Here is a 25365-nt window from a genome sequence, read left to right on the forward strand (position 1 = left end):
CCAGCCTTCAGTTTCAAAACTGTCTCAATCCAAACAAAAATCTGAAATAATTCCTGAAATATCGATCCCTGATTTTCAGGAGTATCACTCATTCCAAGAGTGTTTCTCAACTGTAAAATAAAAAAAAAATAAATAAAAAAATAGAACACTGCAAACAATTAGGAAAAAAAAGTTATCAGTTTTTGGCATTTCCTGAAAAATGTTAAAAATGGATTAGACAGTTTCGGAATTGGAGGCTTCATATATATATATATATATATATATATATATATATATATATATACATATATATATACACACACACACACACACACACACACCTTATTATTCATACTTCCGTATACATATAATGTGTATTATGGTTCATAGAACATATACAGACAGAACTAAACACTAAACATTTCTTGGGGCTCCACAAGAAACTTTTGCTTGAGAAAGGGCTCCGTGGCTCAAAAAGTTTGGGAACCGCTGCTATAGATAATTGAAGCTAGATACCAGATTTTATGAAAATTGAGCAATTAACTTTCGAGAAATGATTTTTTGCCAGCTAGACTCTGAATTACAAACTGTGCGAGGACAGATCTGATTACATACTGCAACAAGATGGCACCTGACCTCATTTTCATTGTGATATCAGGTCCTTTTGAAAGCAACACTTACCACAGTAATGAATCTTACGAGAGACCAACGAGGATCATGTCTTGGCTACCACATTTACCAGACGTAACATCGTGTGATTTTTATCTGTGGTGTTGTGTGAAAGATCAAGTGTATGTCCCCCCATTACCAGCCACTGTCTTGGAACTGAAGGAGCATATCAGAGTTGCCATTTCAAACTATCTTGGAACTGAAGGAGTGTATCAGACTTGCCATTTCAAACATCACCAATGATATGCTGCAGCGTGTATGGGAGAAAATGGAGTATTGTGTAGATGTCTGTAGAGTGGCCAGTGTCGCACATCTTGAGCATCTATATTTTTTGTAAGTAACTTTGAGAGTTTTTCTACAAAATAAAATAAGATTCATGGTCCTATCTCAATTGTGCTACATTGGGTGATTTTTTAAAGTCCCTGCAATAGATTAAAATAACCCTGAATCTATTTAAAACTTAATAATAATAATAATAATAATAATAATAATAATAATAATAATCCGTGGCGCTACATCCCATGGAGGGCCTAGACCGACCAGCCGGCTGCTGGCCTCACGCCCACATGACGAAGCAGAGGTGGACGATCATCCAACCAGAATGGAGGTATCGTGTGGTTAGCACGATGATCCTCCCAGCCATTATAGCTGGCATTCGCAACCGGATTTCGCTACCTATCGTAGCTCCCCAAGTGCATCACGATGCTGGGTTGGCACCGGTCCCATACACTGGCCGAAATTTCATGAGAAAATTTCTTTCCCCATGAGGACTCGAACCAGCGCGCATTCCGTAACGCGAGTCCTAGGCAGGATGCCTTAGACCACGACGCCACGGCGCGGGACATATAAAACTTAAATAATAGTAATAAACTGTCATTCCGTTAACTTATGGAAATACCAAGTAGTGAAGTGTAAGGGTTACCAAATGTAGTAACAGTTTTTTTAATGCAGTAAAAATACAGATTTTGAAAGTTGTAATACGTTATCGGAGCAAAATGAAGGGAGAAATATAATGTGGTCTAGGGAATATAATTGAAATCAATTGCATGTAAATGAGATAGCTATGCCCTCCACTTTCCCTTTAATCTTGACACAGTTCTCTGCCTCCTGTCACTTAGCTATCTTCTCATCTAACCCACTATACCTTTGTCTCAGTCTTTGGTCTCTTGTCACTTAGCTATCTCTTCATCTAACCTTGTCACATTCCTCTGTTTCATGTCACTTAGCAATCCTCTCGTGTGACCCAGCATAACCTTGTCATAGTTCATAGTCCTCAGTGTCCTGTCATTCAGTTATCCCCTTTAACCTGTTACATTCTTCAACCTCATGTCACTTAGCTATTCCCTCATCTGACCCACGTAACCTTTAACTCGCAATATTTATGCAAATACATGCCAGCAGAGGGTAAAAAACAGCAGAACACGATCTCCATAATACGAGTAATATACTACCACTAATCTGTGCCAATTATGGGTAACCCACTGCGTCATTAAAGTAAATAATTACATAATTATAATGGTAAAGAAAGTATATTTCAAAGTATTGATAAAGAAAAAAAACACAGGAACTCCATTTCGTAGCTCTTTTAAAATAGGATAACCTACAAAATGGAAGCACACACTTAAAAACATGATGTGAATGCTGTGGTAGCCATGATTCTGCCTGTCTTCCCCAAGTAGATGCTTATCTAATGTACTGATATTTTGGAGACATTCCAATGACATATTTCGTGACGTGAATTTTTCAGTACTATCAGTATATGCAGAGGATATGCCGTTGCATGAAAATGCATCACTTTGCTCTCCTCTCATCAAACTCTCTCTAACCACTGGTGTAGCTCAGTCGGCTAAGGCGCTTGCCTGCTGATCTGGAGTTGCATTCAGGCACTTGGGCTGATTACCTGGTTTGGTATTTTTCCGAGGTTTTCCCCAACCGTAAGGTGAATGTCAGGTAATCTATGGCGAATCTCGGCCTCGTCTCGCCAAATACCATCTCGCCACTTCCATCGGCATTAAATAACCTAGTAGTTGGTTGCTACAGCATCGTTAATAAATAACCAAGTAAGAAAATCCTCTCTAACCTTGTCAAAAATGTTTCTTTTTCATTTCTACTAGTGTTTCATGTATTCATTTCATCTGTCAGATGTTGCCGTGACTATTATTTTCACAACATAACCTACCAGAGATTTTGCGAATTGTGTGAAGATAGAATAACTCTTCTCGGGTTCTCAGCCAGGTGAGTTGGATATTTGCTTCCAAGCTTTCGATGACTAGCTCTGCCATCTTCTTCAGGGAATGACAATACACACTTAATAGTCGAGTGTTAAAATTATACCAACTTCTGTTGCATAGGGGTGCATTCTTTGTTATGCATTTCATTCATTTTTTTTTTTAATTCTATGTAACATTGCATTATAATTCGGATTATACAGTACAAGAGAGGCACAAAAACGCAAGTAACTATTCAAATAAATTGATGAAAATAAGAATTAAAGTTAACTTTTTTTTTAATATCATCTGAATTATAATACAATGTTATATAGAATTAAAAAAAAAATGAATGAATTGCATAACAAAGAATGCACCCCTATGCAACAGAAGTTGGTATAATTTTAACACTCGACTATTAAGTGTGTATTGTCATTCTCTGAAGAAGATGGCAGAGCTAGCCATCGAAAGCTTGGAAGCAAATATCCAACTCATCATTCCTTGAAGAAGATGGCAGAGCTAGCCATCGAAAGCTTGGAAGCAAATATCCAACTCATCATTCCCTGAAGAAGATGGCAGAGCTAGTCATTGAAGGCTTGGAAGCAAATATCCAACTTATCTGGCTGAGAATCTGAGAAGAGTTATTCTACATCAAATGCCAGGAAAGCCTCAAGTCATACTTGTGAAGATAGACAAGGTGGCAGATTGACTCAACATTTAATTTATGGTGGGATTTTTTATATTTCGTTTCTGGTTGATGTTAGTGACCATGTCGAGATATGAAGAAGAGTGCCTTCTTGAATATTATAAGTGATTTATTTGCTGTGGAGATAGTGTATGATGGTGATGATAATTGATGTCATAATGCAGTGTAGTTAGTGATTCATGGCATGCCCTTTTTTTTTTCACATATCAACAAATGCATACCCCCTAATTTTGTGTTATAAGATCACATTTCCTCTTGCTGACTTTGCTTTGAAATTTTAACTTAAATTTATTGATGATTAATGAACAAATCACGGAGGGGAGGAAAGGAACTGGCCACCCTACCCCATTATCTCCTGGCCTAGTTGCCTCATAAGTGGCGCCTTCTTGATATCACTTATTAGGTTTAGACCTGTCTTCGGACAGTTGACTAAACAACAACAACAATGAACAAATCAATTTGTATCAAATATAATCATTTTTTTATAAATATTATAAAAGTTCAAACATTGCATGTTACAAACATACTTAGGTTATTTGCTCTTTAAAGTCTGTTTCTGCAGTCTGGGAAAAGCCATAGATGGTCTTGGATACAGCAAAACACATACTCTTTCTGCTCCTCTTCTGCAGTTAATAGTCCATTGAAGTCTTTCATTAATGTAATAACTCCTTCTTCTGTGTCATTCACTGCTTTTAAAGGCTGAACTGTTCCTTTAGCATTTACAATTGAAATATTTTGTCCCCATGCAGAAAGACATTTCTCCAAGAAGATATTATTTTTAGACTTGAGAAATCAGCAATAGTTCCCTTTAAAAATAACAATAAAAGTCAATATTAAAATAAAACGTCTAATTAAAAATAAAATGCCTTATAAAAGAAATTATTCACTCACAAAACAAATGTGTCATCCAAATTTTCCACCATCCTCATTTTTGTTGGCATATCTATATCATGATCAAATAGTAATAAAATTGACACTTCCTCTGATAGTTACCATAAATGATACCTGAATTTCTTCAAAACTGTCTTAGAAATAGTTGGGTCCACAATTTCGTAGGTATTTCTTTACTGTCTGTAAAATCAACAAATCTTGATTTTAGGCTTTTACAGCTGATACATGAAGTAAGGTTTAACTTTTACTATGAACAAGCAAATGTTTGGTGATCTTTGTCAGACAGTGAAAGTTCAGATCTCAGCAAAAACGTTTTTAATAAATAGATTGCTCTCGTCATCCAATGCGCTTGGTGCATTGTAGGTGGCGGACTGATTTTGAGATTCTTCTCCAAATATTTTCACAAAAATATAATTAATGAATAACCCAATTAATTTACGATAATCATCTCTTAATATTGTATTTAACAATTCGGATTAGCCGGAGCAAAGTGGGGTGGTAATTGACAGACCTTGAACTCAACTTACAAAATATTTATCAAGCCAGTTCTTCTCTATAATGGGGATGCAGTAATTACAGCAACTCATCCAAACTTAAACTGATTAGAAGTATGCGAAAATCAGGCTCTAAGGCTAATAACTAGACATCGGATTTTTAGGCACTAAAAATTGCAGTTTTAGGCGCCTAAAATAAGCTCAAAATTTGTAAAATTGGGCTCTATTTTAATGAAAATAGGCATTTTAGGCACATCAAGGTATCATACTTATTTCTTTCACTGAAATTTTTAGTTATACACTAAAATACGCACAAAAAAGTATGTTTAAACATTAAAAAAGAATACTATATTATATTTATAAACAGAGCTGCACAAATTTAATATATTGAAGCTAATGAAATAATGATTATTGATATCAAGATTACTCATTTTAAGTTATTGAAATTCAGTTCCATGCTCAGACTTTATTATAATTATCTGCACAGTACACCACCAGAATTTTTTCTAAATTCTCCACAGTTAACCTTTGCCTTTTGTCACTGAGAATCATTTTGAAAGCAGAAAAACTTTTTTCAACCGAAACTGATGTGAGAGGCGCAAATTTTAAATTAGGTACAATAGAAACATCAATACTTACTGGAACATTTACACTTTCCCCCGATATCACTCTTGATACTTTTTCCAACAGTGAAAATCCTACATTCGTATTTAATACGTTGTCCCACTTATTTTTAACTTTTTTCCCAGTTTCGCCCAAAACAGAATGTATGTTCACTTGAGCTTCCTTTACTATTGCTATTTGGCTACAAAGAGATTGTTTTTCACGTTCTAATTGTTGAATGCTTGCAGGTATGAAAGAAAAGTTTGATGTTATGTAGGCAATATCGTTTTTCACTCGTGAGTCATTCAGACAATCTTTCACTGCTTTCACACACGCTGCACTATCAGTTTCAGGTAATTTATCAATAACTGTGACCACTTCTTTAAAATACTTAGAATAATACACCACTGACTGAATCCAGGTTCCCCATCGTGTAACAACTGGCTGAGGTGGGAGTGGGATATCTGGAAAGTTCTCTCTGAATATTGAAATCCTGGATGGGGCTTTACAAAAACATTTTTTTGTGTTAGAAATAAACGAATTGACAAGAGGAAATTCATTCCGGATTGTTTCAGAAACCCTGTGAAGGCCGTGTGCTAGACAGGTTACATGCGTGAGGTTAGGATAAAATGTTTTAAGAAGTGGAGCTGCAGCAACCATGTATGAGGCAGCATCAGTACAAAACAACAGAACTTAAGAATCGTCTATATTACCTGAGTATAAAGACTAGGCCTTTATTTACAAAATAAGCAATGGCTTGGCTATTCACTTTCGAAAGTTCCTTAACACATACGAGGTGTGGAATCGAAGGTCCATCAGGACTAAGTTTTCCTACTACCATATTTGCTATATACCTATTCATAGGATCTGAGGTTTCATCCACAGAGACCCATATGTAAGAATCACCTATATCCTCCCGAATGGAAGCTAAAGTTCCATTGTATATTCTGTCTAAGTAATTTTTTCTTAGGGTCGACTCAGATGGGATATTTTGTTTGCAGTATTTTTGTAAAAACTGTCTTAAAACCGGATTTTCAATTGCATTCCAGGGAATGTTAGCAGCAACAAACGCTCTGGTTAAATCAGCATAGAAATTGCTGCTGAGATTGGATGAAGTAGTCTGTGTTAGTAAAGTTTGTTGCAGTTGATTTTTCTGCTGAGCTTTAGCCTTATGAGCCGCTCCTTGCACATGCTGCTTTAGGTGGCACTTATTTTCTTGCGAAATCTAAAAATGTAAAGTAAACTGAATTAAAATAAAATCCTAATTGTTGTATTGCCGTATTTCTATCACAAAGTTAGTGGGTTCGAACAATCAAAATTTTAATGACCTGCAAATACTTTAACTATCGGAATTTAAAAGGTTAAAGTGTAGTGGTCTTAAAAAGAATTATACCTCAGGATAGCTCAGTCAATGTATAAATATTATAGGCCTACTCATTAAAATTAATAGAATTTATATATTTCAACTATTGTTACATACCTGTTTGCTACAAATCTTGCAGAATATTACTTTTCCATCATAAGTGAATTCTGAATATTCTGTTAGCCATTGCCGGATCAATGTAGATTTTGCACTTATATTTTTCGGCATTATCGCGTTAAACTTCACAGGAAAATGTCCTACCGCTCAAAACTTCTCAACACAAATAAGGTGAGGGAAAGAGCAACTGTTAACGAGCATTCAAATGAACCGTTGTTATTGAGATTCAATTGGACAAAAATACAAAGTTCCACTTATTGTTGCATTTCCTGGTAGTGTTAACACTAGGAGGGCCATTCTTTTAAATATTTTGTAACGGTTTACCCTACTAATTCGCAGTTTTACGACTTTTCATAAATATTTCAAAAACACTCTTTCTCCAAAAATTGTGATTTTATGACACTCTGAAGGGCACTACAGCTAATCGGTTTCAGACCGAAAACAGTCATTTTTATAGTATAGTATATCTCTGAATCGGTAGCAGCACATGTTGTGATTGTTGCCTGCTTCAAAACTAAGGTTGGTTCTTTGTCGGCATGTATGCCTCCAAACATGTTAAATTCGGTGAAATCTATTGCGAGTGTCGTGAGATTCAAAACATTTTGTTTCCTTTATCAATGGTTTCATGGCCGGTGTGAAGCAAACTTTCCACTTTTTAAATGCTTTAAATTTCGCAGTGAATGCATGTATAAATTATAAAAAGTAAGAGTAAAATGCGAAACTTTACAGTGAGTTAGGCATTTTTAGGCGAATATTAACAAATTAGGCTCTAATAACCATTTTAGGGCACTATAAAACTCTTTGAATACCTTTCAATTTCCATGAAACACAAATATTAATAATTATTTTTACTTTTCTCCTAAAGAAACAAAATAGGCATTTGCCCTAGAATCCGATGTCTGCTAATAACTGGAGCAGCAAAATCAACTCCAATAACAGCCATGCAACTCTCCAATACATCTGACACTAGGAGAACAATCAATAATTCAACATGAAAAAATACTAAGATTATCAACAACAAAGTGGAAAAAACGACAATTACAGCCAGCTAATTTAAAAACGCAAGAAAGCTTCCTACCAAAAGTTACAAACATAAGAACAGAGAACAATCTTCCTCAATCTAAAGAAAATATACTCAGGGACAAAAAAACTGGACACTTCTATATTTGCTTGTATTTTGTTGCCAATTATTTCAAAATGAAACAAAACCCATTTAAACAAAATAATGTTTCATTTAGCACCTTATACGACAACATTTGGAAAAAAAAAAATCTCTGATGAGAAAATTTACAAAAAATTACAAAGGGCGTATAACTATGGCATCGTTTGGTCTAACTGTTTTTTCATTTTATGGTGCCTTAAACATTAAAAACTCTTTTTAGTAACGGGTATGACCCCCTCTGGCTTGAATAACTGCATCCATACGTCTTGGCATGCTCTCAATTTGGTTAGCAATGTCTTCTTGAGGAATAAGTTCCCATTCTTCGCCAAGTGCTCGCCTCAACTCTTGTAACGATTCTGGTCTCGGTCGTCTATTCTTAACACGCATGTCCCACACGTGTTCAATTGGGTTCATGTCTGGACTCCTTACTGGCCATGGAAGAACATGGATTCCCACTTCTTGGAGATAATCTCTGACCGCATGGGCAATATGCGGCCATGCATTATCATGCATTAAAACAAAATTATCGCCTACAAATTGGCCAAATGGCACAACATGATCAGCCAAACATTCATTTATATATCTATCAGCTGTTAGTCTTCCATTTAAAAAAAAAACCAAGTCTGTACGAGCATCCGTACACACTCCTGCCCAAACCATCATTCCACCACCTCCATACGGCACATTTTCGGAAATGCAAACTGTGAAAATCGTTCTCCCCTCCTTCTCCAAACTCTTTCACGTCCATCCAGTGTTGCCAATTCAGCGGTTTTCCCTCTAAATCTAGTTTTTTTGGATAACTGTCTCTCTGGTAAAATTATATTATCCCGCTTAGCTGGAATACTAGCGGTTTTTAATCTGTAAAGTTTCTGAAATGAAATTCGTATTAGCATTATAAGTGGCTTTCATAATAATAATTACATTTAATTCTTTCAGTGTGTGTTTTGTGAAATAATGGATGTGTTAATGTAGTAATAATTCCATATTATATATTATGTTACCGTTAAAACCCGAAATCCGCCAAAACCAGTTTCAACTAGTAAAAACTAGTTTAAGCAAACAAAGATAGATAGAAAGTGAGTTTTCGTATGATCTAGAATCAGTGTCAGGTTAGGTTGGTTTGTTTAGGTTTTTGTTTAGTAAAAGCCTATAAAAACCTAAACAGACCAAACCTGACCTGTCATTGATTCTAGATCTTACGAAAACTCACTTTCTATCTATCTGTATTTTAAAACTAGTTTTTACTAGTTGAAACTGGTTTTGACGGATTTCGGGTTTTAACGGTAACATATATCGTGCAATAAGAATTGAAATATGTTGTGTCTGTGATAAAAGTGTTTAAAATTGCTTTACAGCGCCACATTGGCAATGATAATAGTGTGCAATATTTGTTACATTGGCGGGTGGATGCTCTATCTTGACAGTTATTATTATTATTATTATTATTATTATTATTATTATTATTGAGTAATAAGTATATATTAAAATCTAGAGATATTTGTTAGAAAATCGCGGGTTTTCGAAAGCCATCTATACCAAAAGCCAGGTTCTTTGCGTTTTTTTTAAGCAAGATGTAAAGCGCTGCAGCAAGACCGTTCTTTTATTACATTTGCTTCACCGTCGCTGCAGCAGCGCTGTAGCAAGCGTGCAGCAAATCAAAACTTCGCTTTACGAGTTTGCTGCACGATCCATCATGGCGGAATGTGTGTTTTGGTCTTTTGCAACGTTTATTATTGTCAAAATCGTCGAGTAATAATAATTCCATGTCATTATCATGGAAGTTGAAATTATTTAACATGTTTGGTTCTTTTAGAGTTAATTAATTGTTATTAATTGTCCACCATTTTGCAGTCAGTTGACCTACTTAGGTTTTTTTTCGACCCTCATTTTGCTGCAGCAAAGGCATGAAGCGCTTTACTGAAGCGCTTTAAAAAAAACGCACGGGTTATGAACCGACTAAACCGGAAGCAACGTTCTGTTGCTCTCTTTCTGAGCTCTGTTGCCACATAGTGGCGCGAGATTCAAAGCGTGTTCAGCGTTTGTCACCGATATGTTTAAAATAACTACAGTATATAGTTCTCGATAACACTATCAACAATATTAGCAGGGAAAGGATTTATATGTAAATACATATTTACTTATAAAGCTAATATAATTTATATTTTGCATTATCTTTATGTTTCACAATGTGTAGGGTTGAAAAATCCTACTTTTATTTTCCATATTTTTCCATATTTTAGAGTTTAGTACATATTTTCGTTAATTTCCATATATTTTCCATATTTCATATAAAATAGTCCATATTATATTAGGTTTAACAATAAAACAAAACAAAATTCCATTAACTTTTAAAAATACATTTCAACAATAGAGATTTAAACACATGTTCAGTAATCCCTTTAACATCAGAGTTATTTGAAAATTAGCAGTCCTATCAACAATGGGAAAGTAAGTTACAAAACTGTATTAATTTAATTTAAAATTTTTAACAGACTTCAGTTGTGCAGCTCAACAGTTAAATGCCAGTCAGAGTACACATAGGTTCAGTTTTGTAAATCATACTATAAAGACGGTAAATATGCCAAAAGTACGTCATTCAGTCAATTTAAAATCAAAACTAACAAGTTACATTTCAGAATTTAAAGAAGATGGTTTATCAACTGACAATAAAATATTATTTTGTAATTTGTGTCAGTGTGCAGTATCATCTACACAAAAGTTCCTGGTGCAACAACACATTACAACTAGTAAACATCAGGCCAACAAACAACTAAATTCCAAGCAGAGACAATTGTTTTTAACACAACCAACAACATCGAATGTAAGATCTGAGTTTAACATCGACCTGTGCCGTTCTCTCATCTCTGCTGATATTCCTCTCTACAAACTAAAGAATAAGGTCTTCAGGGAATTCCTTGAAAAATATACTCAACATACAATCCCGGATGAGTCAACACTTAGGAAGACGTATGCTCCATCCATCTACGATGAGACAATACAGAAGATAAGAGATGAAATTAAAGATAGTTCAATTTGGGTTTCCATTGATGAGACTCCCGACAAAGAAGGTAGACTTGTTGGTAATGTAGTTATCGGTTTGTTAAGTGAACAATATTCTGAACGAATTCTTTTACATTGTGATGTTCTAGAAAAGTGCAATAACAAAACTATAGTTAAACTGTTCAACGAAGCTATGGGTATCCTGTGGCCAAAGGGTATTATGTACGATAATGTGTTATTCTTTATTAGCGATGCTGCCCCTTATATGGTCAAAGCTGGACAAGCATTATCTGTTGTATATCCTAAATTGACTCATTTTACTTGTGTGGCGCATGCATTTCATCGTGTGGCAGAAGTGGTCAGAGACAATTTCCCTAAAGTAGATTTGTTGATTTCATCAGTGAAAAAAGTATTTCTCAAAGCTCCCAGTAGAGTTAACGTGTTGAAAGAAATGTACCCTGAAATTCCATTGCCACCAAAGCCAATTTTAACTAGATGGGGTACATGGCTAGAAGCAGTTGAATATTATGCCGAACATATAGACTCTATTAACAATGTTCTCCTTGCATTGGACTCTGAAGATGCAGTCTCAATTGATACTGCGAAAACAGTTACCTGTGACATAAGTGTGAAGAATGACTTAGCTCACATTCAGCATACATTTTCATGCATCATAAAAACGCTCAAAAGTCTCCAAAATAGGCACCTTTCACTATCTGAAAGTTTTGAAATTATAAATAGTACTGTGGAACAACTGAATCGTGGTAGAGGTAAAGTTGCAGATGCAGTAAGAGCTAAGGTGGACACTGTACTTTCAAAAAACCCTGGATATGAAGAACTACAAAAGGTTGTTGCTGTGATGAGTGGTGAATCAACAGTGAAGATTAACTTGGACTTATCCCCAGCAGACATTGTGAAATTGAATTATGTACCAGTTACTTCTTGTGACGTCGAACGCTCTTTTAGTCAGTATAAATCTATCCTCAGAGACAATAGAAGAAGATTCACTTTTCAGCACTTGAAAGAAATGTTTGTAACCTATTGTTATGGTAACAGACAATAAAAATTGTGTTTTGTTGAAACTACATTGGAAGATAAGGTACGTCCATTATATTTTTTGTTTAGTTTGATTAAAATGTACCAATATTTAACGTACATAGTCATTTTTTTATAATTTTAAGTCCATATTTAATTCCATATTTTGGTAAAAATCCATATTTAATTCCATATTTTGGTAAAAATAACTACATATATATTTACATATTTCATATATTTTTAGTCCATATAAATCCGTTCCCTGAATATTAGTAATTAAAATTACTGTTTTTAAGAAAGCACGAGCTAATGACGCTGGTACAAAATGCGACTCGTAATGCACGTGGTACTACAAATGAACTGGGAAGTTTGGCTACACTGTCTCCATGATTCCATTGCCAGATTTTCGTTAGCAGACGACATTTTCACGCGAGGTGCAATGAAAAGCTCCGTTCTCCTTTTCCCCTCCAACCCCCCACACTCAACGTGTCATCACTGCACAGGCTACCCCTCTAACCCGCACTTTCCTCTCGCCCTCTCAACTACTTCCCGTTCAGTCGGTTCATAACCTGGCTTTTAGTATAGCGGGATTATACGAACAACTGTTGGCAACACTGCATCCGTCAGGTGAGCACAGATTGAAACGGGACTCATCTGTGAACAGACCACAGCTCCACTGTCCATTTCTCCAATCCCTGTGATCATTTACAAAATGCAGTCGTTCAACTCGATGCATCCTGAGAAGTCTGGGACCAGTTGTAGGTCTACTTGATATCAGTCCACTTGCTTTCAACCTCCTTCTAACTGTTTTGGCCGAAATTGGGCGTCCATGCATGTTAACAAGTTGCTGGGCTACACTAGTAGCTGGCAGATTGCGCTCCCTAAGAACTCTCAACACCATATACCTGTCTTCATTTGGATTTGTAGCTCTTGGACGACCCTAACCTGGTCTTCTGGTATATTCTAGGGTCTCTCTATACCGTTTTATGGTATCATGGGTTGTGCTTCTAGCCATATTCATAACATTTGCAATGTAACGTACACTGCGTCCATCATCGTAAAGGGCTACAGCTCGAGCCACATCTTCAGGTCGCATCTTGTTTTAAGACAAATGTTACAACCCCACTTAAACTCAGAAAATGTAAAAATAAAGAAATAACGAATGATAACGATAATGAAGCACAAAATGTTTGAGACAAAATTGTTATAGCTGAGACTCCGAAAGCAAAATTGGAATTTTTGGTTGTAATGGCTTGTTTATAAAACAAAAAACAATCAACAAAGTATACATGTCTCCATAACAACAGATGCCTACCATAATATTGTATGAGAAGATAATGTTGTGCAAAATACCAGCAAATATTAAAGTGTCCGGTTTTTTTTGTCCCTGAGTGTATTATAATCAGAGAAAATCCTTTAACCTTTCAACCAATAAACACCCAACTGGAATTAGAAGAATCAGTTACAAAATCTGAAATATCGAACCCTCTATTGAAGGCTCTTGCATTGGAAGATGTGAATATCAGCAGACAAATGGTTACACATATACACAGATGGGTCTACAGCTAATAGTAATTCAGAATCTGGAGCTATGTGTGAATTATTCTCATTTTATTAACCAGTTGGATATTATATGACAAATTTTGATGCAGAAATAACTGTCATTTATATTGTGTTACAACAGTTCTTATATAAAATAGACAAATTAAAAAAAAAACTATCATACTAACAGATTCTAAGGCAGCAATCTATGCACTTAACTCACATAAAATTATGTCACTCAAAATTCAGGAATGCCAGAAAATGATACAACTACTTCACAAGTTACAGAAAGTCCACTTGCAATGAATACCTGCACATTGTGGAAATGCTGGCAACGAAACTGCTGATCTTGCAAAAAAGGCTCCAAATTAATTTCAAGTAAAACTAAGAATTTACCTTTCATATCTATAAAAAGACTAATTAAAAATAATTATAAAGACAAATATGCAGAATTTATACACAAACAAGCTAAGGATAAAAAATGGAATATTTTAATCAATAAACCAGGAATCATTTCACAAACACCCCGTAAAATGGCAGTAGCAAAATTTAGACTAATTATGGGATATGATTATTTAGCAAAACATCTAAACAAATTAGGTATCTATACAAATCCAAATTGTCCCCTGTGCAACAAAGAAGAGGAAATGGCTGAAGAACATCTTCAAACCTGTGAAGTACTACCTGTTGGATCCAACACAGAGAGATACTGGAGAGTGAGAGAGCTAATGCCTTCATTGTCAGAGCCAAGCATTTGATAACAACAACAATTCGTCTTGCAGAAATTCCAGAATTTAATTTCACTTTCATTGAAGTTGATTTATATGAATGTTTGGTCATTATAAAAGTTCTTAGCTTTTACATTCTTCCAGCTTTCTCTGAGTTCTTTTTTGAAAAACTGAACATCAGGACTGTTTGCAGTCTAAGGTATTCTACTTTAAAATGCATTACGTAGAAGTAGTTCGTAAATGTAGTAGCAGCAAGGGAAAAGCAGCAATTAATTCTCTGTCCAACTTTTGCACAATTAATATGCAGACACCATTAATGCAGCCAGTATTTGAAGCAGATGTGTCACAACCAAGAATTTTAACTTTTGGAAAAATACAAGAAGGAGAAGCTGTTTGATGTTTATGTTGCCTTTCTTCCTCTCTTATTTTATTTTGTTGCACTCTTTCTTTCTGGAAATCGCACAGATAGTGTGAATAAGTTCAAGGTCAATTTGGCACATCTTAACCTGGTTTGATCATCGAGATATTCATATCAACAATGTTTTATATTAAAAGGAACGAAATTAGTATGTGTTCCAAAATTTAAAAGTCAAGAAATAAGGGACACCCTAATGTCCATGCTCGTCATTTAATGAAAAGAAAGTATAATGGTAATGAGGGATTATTTCAAAATATTAATAAAGGAAATGAGGTTGTATTGTTTATTAATTTTCAGGAGATCATTAAAATCATTGCTTGCTGTAGCACAAATATTAATATATGAAATATACTACAATGCAATTTTCTCTATGAACACTCCGTAATTACCTTTAATCATGTTGATGACATTGTGTACTTCGTTGTCATTGGAACTGCACAGCTAAAAACTTCCACACCTTTCCTCCAGTTTTGCATGGCCCCTCTTTTACAGATGGCGCAAGTGCAAAAAAAATCCTGACTTTTTAGAAAAATAACAGGATATTTATGAAATACTAAGAAATAGTTCGTATAAATGCCATAACTAGCACTTAAAGTTTCTGAGAAAAGAAAATATAGCAGAAGTATAAACAAGTTTATATATACATTTATTGTAGTAACTAGATACAGTTTTTATATGACAAATGTCCTAAAGTTGGTACTCAGTTTGTCTCCCTTCACATCATTCTCCATATTTTTATCATAACTGATCTAACATACATCTAGGAAAGATATCAGTTAACTTATTCTTCAGCTTCTAAATTTTTCTTTATTTATTTTTTTTAATTTTGGGTTGTCATTGTCAGCAGTAATTCTATTCTGTAATCATTGTAAAATATATATATATATATATTTTTTTTTTCTCCAATGCCACCAGGTTGTCATTCGACATTTCTGGTCTTCTGTCCTGGCAATGGCTTATTTGTAACCCATTTCTGAGGTTGGAGCACATGGAAGGCAGAGTTATGCTGCTCCGATGATATTATGATAGGATGATTATGAATATGTAGTGTCAGGAGAGGTCTTAAATCTAAACCAAACCTAATTTCCATACCATGGACGAATACAAGAATAATTCCCTTTAAGGAAAAATTCCTGTGTTCTAACCGGGAATCGAACTCGAGACTTCTTGAACTGTAACCAGAAGCTCTGGCCACTAGACCATGAGACTGGTCGAATGTGTGTGTGTGTGTGTGTGTGTGTGTGTGCGCGCGTGCGTGTGCGTGTGTGTGTTTTTTTTTTTTTTTTGTAACTGATAAATTTGCTTCTTCAGGTGTGGCACAGAATCACTCCAATTTATTTATGAGTCCACGTCAGCGAATTCCAGGTCTTGTAGAAGGTCAGATTTATACTTATCCTTCAAAGAGATGGCGTAAAAAAAGACGTCAATATCTAATGAACTTCATGCAACCTCGGCGTAAGGAGTTGGATCCAGAGTTAGACCTTCACACTATTAGCACAGTTGAAAACCCTGCAGCAAGCAATGAAGACAGCAAAGATAGTGTGGGGCTTAAAGATGAGGCTGTCAAGGTGATACAGTCGGTATGTAAATACTTTTAATAATAATAATGTTGTAATATTTAATGTTCAAGTCAGTGATGAATTGATGGTAATGAAACTATTACTTGATGTGAACTACTGCGTGAATCTCCATTTGTGCGATTTTACTCCTCTCTTTATATCACACATTAGACTGAATGTACTGTCTTCACCATATTTTGGTTCGTCACTTTCTTTCTTGATTGTGTTTAATTATAAAATGTCTACTTTAGTTGGTTGATTGAAATGGTTTCGGTTTGTAGGAGGCCTTAATTATAAAATGTCTACTTTGGTTGGTTGATTGAAATGGTTTTGGTGTGTAGGAAGCCTGGTATTATGACGAGTTAGATATGCAAGAAATGGAGGGATTTGATGATCCAGACCCTGATTCAGATTATGACTATGAAGAATCCTACAGCAAGCGGAAAGGCAAGAAGCGTGCATCCAAAGTTGCCAGGACTACAGATTCGCCTGCTGCAAAGAAACCAAAGGTAATTTAAAATTTAAGTACAATACAATTTAAAAGAGGACCGCACATTGAAGAGTACATGACATAACTATGTATATATTTTGTTTGTAGTAGTAATAATATATATACCTGCTTCTTATGCATGTAATAGTAATAATATAGAGAGGTCAGATTAACTTTTGACTGGTAGAATGCGAGAGCTGATGCAGAGATTTGAAGGTCACATTACTGGATTCACATGACTGCTTTGTGCTGTCATTTGAATCTGAGTGTACTATTGCATGGTTTGTTTCACAGAGAGTAGACATTGCTGTCAGTGTTCTTTATTACCATATAGTTTCTGTATGTTTTCATTGTGTAGGTGTTACTGTCAGTGTTATTTATTTCTGTATTATTTCTACATGGTCTTTTCGATGTAATTGTGGTTTGTGTGTGCATGTGCTCTCGTGTGTGTGTGCGTTTCCATTGAAATAGCAGCCAAAAAGTTCACATTAGAACAAAGAATTTTCATGTTTGACATATATGTGAAAACCGAATTCTGTCAAGAGGTCTGTAGGCAATTTCCACAGAAATTCTCTGGCATTCAGGTTCCAAACAGAGATACAATTAGGCGATTCATAGGTAATGAAAAACTTTTACTGAAGAAAAACGAGATGAAATTGGGGCATCTTTAGAATGCTCTCCAACAAAACCCTGTGCCATCTGTCTCAAGAAGTAGCCTTTTCAAAAGAATCAGCCCACATGGAAACTAAACTGTTGAAACTAAAATCATACAGGGTGAGTGTAGTACAGTAATTACAGCCATGTGACAACATAAGTCTAGTAAATTTCTGTAATTGGGCTTTACAGAATATTGATGATGGTATGATTGATTCAGAGTTATAGTCGTGTCGCTGTTATTTCCGGCATGACTCCTCCTCCTCTTTGCTTACACCTTAGGAAGTGAATGCTCTACAAAGTCTAGGTAGGTAGTATCATTCGCCATTTTTATTCTTTCATTGCTGAGCTACTAGACTAGGGCCCGATTGTATAAACCATTTAATCTTAGATCAGAGGTTAAATTGATCCTTGTTTCAGCTGAACTTGGAATTTTGTGTTGTATAAAGTCTAATCTGAGATTAATTTGTCTCAAACTAAAGTCAACTTTGACTGAAGAAATTTCTCCGATTAAGTTAGATGATCCAAGTTCAGTTATTTCTTTTCTGTTTGAAATACACGAGTGACAGATTGTGCAAATAAAATATCCATTATTATTAATATTAATAGATATGATAGGTATATTTATATATATTTCTTTCAATTTCTTGCCTTAATACACAAACAATCTTATATTTTATAAGGCTCTATCGTGTTCAGCAGTATCAAATAACATAACCTATAATTATATTATGTTTATAACAACCATTAATTATTAACGGATATGATAGGTACATTCATAAATTTTCAATTAACTGTATTACTAAACGAAAATTGTCGTTTTATAAAGCTTTATTATGTTTAGCACTATCAAACACCATAACATGATAACAACTAGGAGAACAGTAACCTTCTTCTTATTGTCCGCCATTATTTACATTGCACAAAAAACCAGTGTCTCCAACAGAGTGTACGGAAAGTCGCCAAAAAGTAGTTGTAAAGTCGCTAGATTTCTCATTATCGACAAAGAAAGATTAAATTTTGTTACTATGGGGTGCTAAAAAGGTCGCTAAATTCCTATTTAAGCAATATAAAAGTTAAAAGAAATTGTTGTTCAAAAAGAGTTAAAGTCGCTAGATTGGCAACACTGAACAAACCTGTCCGCGCATCACGTTTTTCACCTGTTTATGCGATGTTGCCAAATCCTTTTCACGTGAACTTAGATTGCATTTGAACCAAGGTAATTTGATCGCAGGAAAGTTTTATACAATAGAAGAAGTGTCTAAACTCGGTTCACTTTTCGATCTTCGATCAAAGTTGATCTTTAGTCAGGGAGATTTATACAATTGGGCCTAGGAATCTATTTGCCGCACTGTTAAATATTATCATGTCGTAGCTCTTATGATAAATCGAACACACTGTAATTGAGCAAATAACTGAGCGACAAATAATGTCCTCATGTGCTTTCTGTGAATGCCAACGAAAGAGCCAAAATGGTGGGCGATTATATTAAGTATTTATCGAGCCTTAGGAAGTACATAACGTCATCAGCAGCGAATCACAAGACACACGTGTTTAAATGTAGCTGACCTGCAACGTGATTGGCTGTCGGAAATAAGAGCAACAGGACTATTATTTTCTCTGATGAGGTATGATTGTATTTACATGGTTATGTCTGTAGGTACAGTTGATCCAGAGTTAATTATTTTCTCTGACGAGGTATGTTATTTACGTGGTCATGTCCATACACAAAATAGCAGATACTGGAATGCGGAAAACCACAGAATTCACGAAAATTGGTGTATGATGTGCTATCACTGCCAGAAGAATTTAATAGGACCCATATGTTTTGAGACAACAATAAATGCAGAGAGGTACTGCACACAAATACTTTCAAATTTCTTCCTGTTGTTATCAGATAATGAGGGAGAATACAAATATTTTCAACAAGATTCTGTCACAGTCCACACTGATGATGATTCTCCGAATGATTTAAGGGAGGTTTTTAATGACAGAATAATTTCCAAATGTTTATGACCCACATGTTTGCTAGATCTTTGTGGTAATCCCTGAGAAACCGAGTCTATAGAGTAACTCTCACACTGTCAATGAACTGAAAGACAAACTAAGAACATAAATTACCAGAATTACGGAACAAAAACTTTTGCATGTTAATGCAAATTTCATCACAAGATGCCAGGCATGTGTGAATCAAGATGACCATCACTTTGAGAAACTCTTATAACACATGTTAGTTCTCATTATGCAATAAATTATATTGTTTGCATGCTTTACATATATATATAAAAATGAGTGGATTGTTATGGAATGAAAATCTCGAGAGCCAGGCGCAACCATGCTGTGTCAGCTTCTGCACTCCACTGGCCGAAAGATAATGTAACTGCTCTGTCTATTTTCCTGTGTCTAATGTATACGTCATAGTTAGTAACCAAGCAACAATTATTATGGACAAATGCATTCAAATGGAGGGACATCATTTCCAACATATCATTGTTGTTCCTGCAATAACTCCTATGTGCAATATATAAATTTTTTCAGTAGAAAGAAAAAAACACATTTATTCATTTTATGGTACTGATACATAGATTGTGAATTCTTACATTTTCGAAAGAAAGAAATATAATAACATATAGGAGATTTTATTATTTGCTGTATCACTATTTAAGATATTTAATAGAGCAAAAATCTGAAAATTGATAAATATGTCACATAGGAGTTACTGCAGGAACAATGACAATATGCTGTAGATGTCTAAGGTGGGTCCTCTTTTAATTGAACACACTCGATTATAGATGTTACACTTTATGGCTGTTGTAATGAAGACATTTTAATAAATACGTAGTTATTAATTCTCTCTTATCAAGAAAATTTTCCGGAGAAGGAATAAAATAATCTGATTCTTGATATTTCTTATTTGCATTTGAAGTTTCTATTGCAAGTTCGAAAATAAGGAAAGAGTTGAAAAATGCTTTAAATGAGGGCACTTGAAAGTCAATTTAATTCTTCCTGATCAAAAAATAAAAGTGGAATAATTATCCTGTTTACTTCAAACTTAACTGAAATATAGTCTTGATGATGAAGTAAAGATGCTGCACAATTTTGACAAGAACTTACTTGGCTGTGACTTGTCTTATAATTTGTTTTTTGTTTCACGTGATTTGCTGGTACATACACAATGTTTTTTTCAGGGTCCAGGTCGAGGACGCAAGAAAAATACTAACTATGATGGGTTGACAGATGCAGAAAAACCTTTCTCCTGTGAACGTAAGTTAAGTCTCTACTATTACACTTCGTTAGTTGGATTGGGTGAATTGTTAGCTTTGGTTTCAGAGCAGAATCATTGAAAATGTTACTTATTTTCGTGCTTGAAAGAGATGCTTCAGTGTGAAATGTAGAGAGTGAGGCAGTCTCTTTCACTGCCAGTGTGTACTGTACATCTGATGTTCACAATAGTTCAATGTTTAATGATTCAATTCATGCATGGAAATTGTCACTTAACAGTGACTGGAGTGTAGATGTAAGAGCTTTCCAGATTTGGATGAGGTATATGTAAAGAGTTTTGAATTGTTTGTAGACAGTACATGATGTAGAGTGGCTGTCATGTTACAGACATTTTACCACGCTCTCTCTCTCTCTCTCTCTCTTGCTCTCTCACATTTCTTCATTTGAACTGCTTCATATACCAACAGCTTCATCTTGCTGCTCTTGCATCTGAGCTTGTGTTAAATAGTGAATGTTTTATGGTGGAGGCTACTGCTGCTCGTGCACACTATTGAAGAAAAAGTGGCAGCGTTGGATAAGTGTAAAACTGTTTGGACAACAACTTGAAATTACTACAGCACATTTTTTCTTCAATCACTAGTTGGGTGGTGGATTCCGAGCTTGTGCTTGTGTGCCTACGGGGATTACCTTTGATGTGTGTAGTTTCCATTTCCTACTTGTAGGACTTCATTCGGCCAGTGGTGTCAGGCTTTCTTTTCAATGCACGCAGTTTGTACAGTTGCAGATCTGAAACTTTCCTTGGCATGAGCAACTCAAGTGTGTGGCACCCATGTGAAGAGTAGAGTGACTCGTCTTGATGTGTGGCAGCTCTTTGTCCACACCTTGTATAGAGCAAGAACACGTCGTGAGCTTAGTTTGCATTTATCTGAGGGCAAGACCCCAAGTCGGTGTTGCTCCACTCGTTTTGTCTGTGGGCTGGGAGGTGCAATACTAATGCTGAGTGAAGATCGTATGTGTGGGCCAGTCCTGGCCTTGAACTGTAGGCTGAGTTTGTTGCAGTGTGTGGAGCTCGCTACAAGACCCGCCCAGGCCTCACCTACCACTACACTCACTCACACAAGGACCGTGATGATGAAGATTGTAGCAGCAGTGGCATGGGGGGCCCTGAGGGGGGGTCGATGGGGTCAGTAGACCGCGGGGCCTCCCCCAGCATGAAGCAGCAGCAACAACAGCAGCAGCAACAACAACAGCAGCAGCAGCAGCAGCAGCAGCTCCTGCAGCAGACCCAGGCCCAGACTCAGGTGGTGGCTTCCCAGACACAGGCCACCGCAGACCCAGGAGCAGCGGCAGGTTGGAGCAAGTTCCAGGACAGTTACCTCACCTTCCTAAAGACCCCCGGTACGCTCACATGCTGCCTCTCGGAACCACTCACCTGCCCACCCACCCGCCTGCCTGCCCACTAGTCCAACCAAGCTCAATTTAACCCCTTCACATAGAATCACTTGGGTTTGGCCCTCTTCACCTGGGACTGGAAACACCTTTCTCGTGGGTTTGAAGCAAATACTTGAGTTTGAACACCATTACCATTATTTCCTTCCTTTTGGGTTTGATCAGCATTAATACAGTTTCTTCTTTTTTGTGTTTGGGCATTGCTAAGTTTTAACTCACTTCCTGCTGGCATTAGAGTTGTTACCCTTACCACATGATGTTCTCTGGTCTGGACGCTCACCTTATTCCCATATCTCCTTCCCCATGAGTTTTGTGTATGTTGGCTTAGTTGCTGTCAGCAGTTTTGAAATCGCCTTTATTTTGCACATAAATGTTGGATTTGAACTTCCTAAAATCATCTTTTTATTGTCCTTTATCATGATTACAAAATCCAAATTTTTCAAACATTTGCGGCCTTTTGAAGACACATATATTTCTCTTTTTATCATCCGATGTTTTCACATTTATATTCCATTGCTCTGCACATCAGCTCCACAGATTTTTGTTCCCATTTCTCATGTTTCAATAACTTCGTAATGCATGCTTGTTGGACATTCATTCCTCTTAATGCATCCAATGTTTGTAGAAATGTATCAAAAGAAGAAGTAGATTTGGAAAATCTGCCAGTTAAGATTTGAAATGCTGTGAAAAGAAGTTCCTTATGCAGATCCCTCTTTTAGTATGTGCACAGTGCAAATTGTTATACTCTCTCTCTCTCTATCTCTTTCTCTTTCTCTCCTCTTTTCTTTATAATTCTACCTTGAACATTCCAAATTGGTACATGTGGTGTGGCTTGGAGTTACTGAATTTTGCACCACAATGGTGGGAATGTGGCAGAGTGCAGTTTACTGGGGGGTTCCACCCCATTCTAACCTCACATATGCATAATCCTAATGATTATCAGCAACATCCATATAGATAAGCTATCATTAGTTCTTGACTTGAGGATATAAAGAACTTACACATTAATTTATGTTTTCTTGGATTGCCATATTCACTACACCGAAATGGTGTGTTTTTCATTTGATTTATCTATTTCTGTCCAAATAATACTCATCTGTTTGTTGTTAAGAAAGCATTTTTTGGACATTTGACTTCAAAGTCCAGTTTTATGTAGTTTTTCCTGGCTCTTTGTTTTCAGCACTTAGCACTGCAATATGAAATGAAAAACTAATATGATGTGTGGTGTCTTCATAATTTCAGTTGCTCTCACTACTTAGTAAATGTGTATCTATGTGTTCTTGCTTGACAGTTAACATGTTTACCAATTAGCACAGTGTGTCACTGTGTAGAAATACATTTTGAATATTTTCGTATATTCTGTTTATATCCAAACCTTGGTGACGGTATAGTTTGAATATGTTACATGGAGAGGAGTTCATATAAATCACATCTTACATATTCGAACATTATTATACATCAGTATTCTTTTTGTGTAGTTCAGTTCTATTATATAATGTAATTGTACCATTGACAGCTGGAAGATGTTACTGCTATTATTATACTTGGTAATTTACGAGACCTAAATCCCATTGTGTATTTTCTCTACTCTTCCAGTCATTGCTGTTGGATTATTTATAATGTAAAATACAGATTTTATTAAAATAATGTGTATTAAAATGTGCTCTTCATAGTTCTTGAAATATTGTTTCATGAGGTATTTCATTAGAGGAATTATAATACAAGAATCTTTAATGAGAAATTTTCGGGTAGTTTCATAAAGTTAAAAAAGATATTGGGTATGATGCTTGTTTTATTGTAGGAAAGTTCATGAATTTAATACTGACTGTGGTTAATGTAACATGCGAGAACATATGAACACACTCTCTCTCTGAAGATAGACCCAAAAGTTGTCAAGTATACAATATCTTTTTCACCACTGTATTGCTACCAACAAGTTCTGTCACTGTGAATATAATACAGATATTAAATTTAGTAGAAGAATAGTTAGTGCTAGACTGTATTTTTTTATTTTACTTTTTGTCGTCACTGTGATGACTTAATTGATGAGTGTGTAGATTCTTCAACTGTGAAATAAAAATAAGCTTAGCATTTTGACTGACATGGTATCAGGATGCCACAGCTTTGCATTAAAAACCTTTTCTATAGGTATGGTGCTTGAAGGAAGTGGTACTTTACTTTAGATTTACAAGGTACTTCGCAGTGGTGTAGTTAATGAGTAAATATGGTGATTCATAGACTTAAAATAATGTGGTAGTTGGGAATATTGACTCAAGAGTGCGTGAATGGATGTTGTTGATATGGTACTCAGTCTGTCAATGGTAAGGTGGGCGTGATACTTCTATTGCAGCAACTTGTCTCATCCACCTTACGTCTGCTGGATTCTTAACATCTGTTTAATAGTTCTGTGATAGTAATAAAAATTTGCAGTGTGCTCATGAATGAGACTAGAGAATTTAAATCAGTAATCTGCAGTTTTCTTGGATCAGACTGATTGCCTTTTCCTGTCTCTAGTTCCTTGCTTCATTTCCCATTTTGTTCAACCAGAGTAGCATTTGATTCATAACTCCTCCTAATGTTTGGTAATACTGTATTAATATTTGCATTTTTTTTAATTACAGATTGGTTTTTCAGTGTCTTTTTTTCAGTTTCCACTTTACTGTATTTTTAAATTTTGTTTCTACTTTGTGAGGGGTTCACATGAATGTTTATGTTTTTGTGATATTTTTTTATTGGCTGTTTGGAAGCTATTGCCGGCACTTTCAAGCATGCAACACATTATCATTAGGCTGTTGCAACTTGGGTTGGCTCAGCTGTGGACTCGGCTATGGAGGAAAGGAAATTATTTGGTTAATGTGGACCAGAGGGTAATTTAATTGAAGTGCCTGGAGGAAGGTGTAGGACATCATAACCCAGTGCTTCACAACAACAAATTATGCAGTTCCAAAATTGACATATGTACGGATGGGGTTCCCATAGCAAGCAGTATGCTGGCTTGGAGAGTGAGTTACCTGCACCTTTCGTACAACTCCGGGCTGTATGTTTTTATTTTTGTAGCTGTGTGACTGTTTATTTTT

General features: G+C 35.7%; 1 protein-coding gene across 2 annotated transcripts in view; it reads left to right on the plus strand.

Annotated features, from left to right (window-relative positions):
* The window catches only part of d4, a 187679-nt gene that overhangs the window by 52031 nt on the left and 110283 nt on the right, over nt 1-25365 (plus strand). Inside the window, exons 3-6 of one of the 2 annotated variants that reach the window (XM_069821451.1) lie at nt 16226-16494; nt 16815-16982; nt 20806-20881; nt 21899-22237. In XM_069821451.1, coding sequence (XP_069677552.1) covers nt 16226-16494; nt 16815-16982; nt 20806-20881; nt 21899-22237 — 852 coding nt within the window. The remainder of the gene's footprint in view (nt 1-16225; nt 16495-16814; nt 16983-20805; nt 20882-21898; nt 22238-25365) is intronic. The other variant, XM_069821452.1, reaches the window with a different exon arrangement.

Source organism: Periplaneta americana, chromosome 3 (genome assembly GCF_040183065.1).
Source record: "Periplaneta americana isolate PAMFEO1 chromosome 3, P.americana_PAMFEO1_priV1, whole genome shotgun sequence".
Lineage (NCBI taxonomy): Eukaryota > Metazoa > Arthropoda > Insecta > Blattodea > Blattidae > Periplaneta > Periplaneta americana.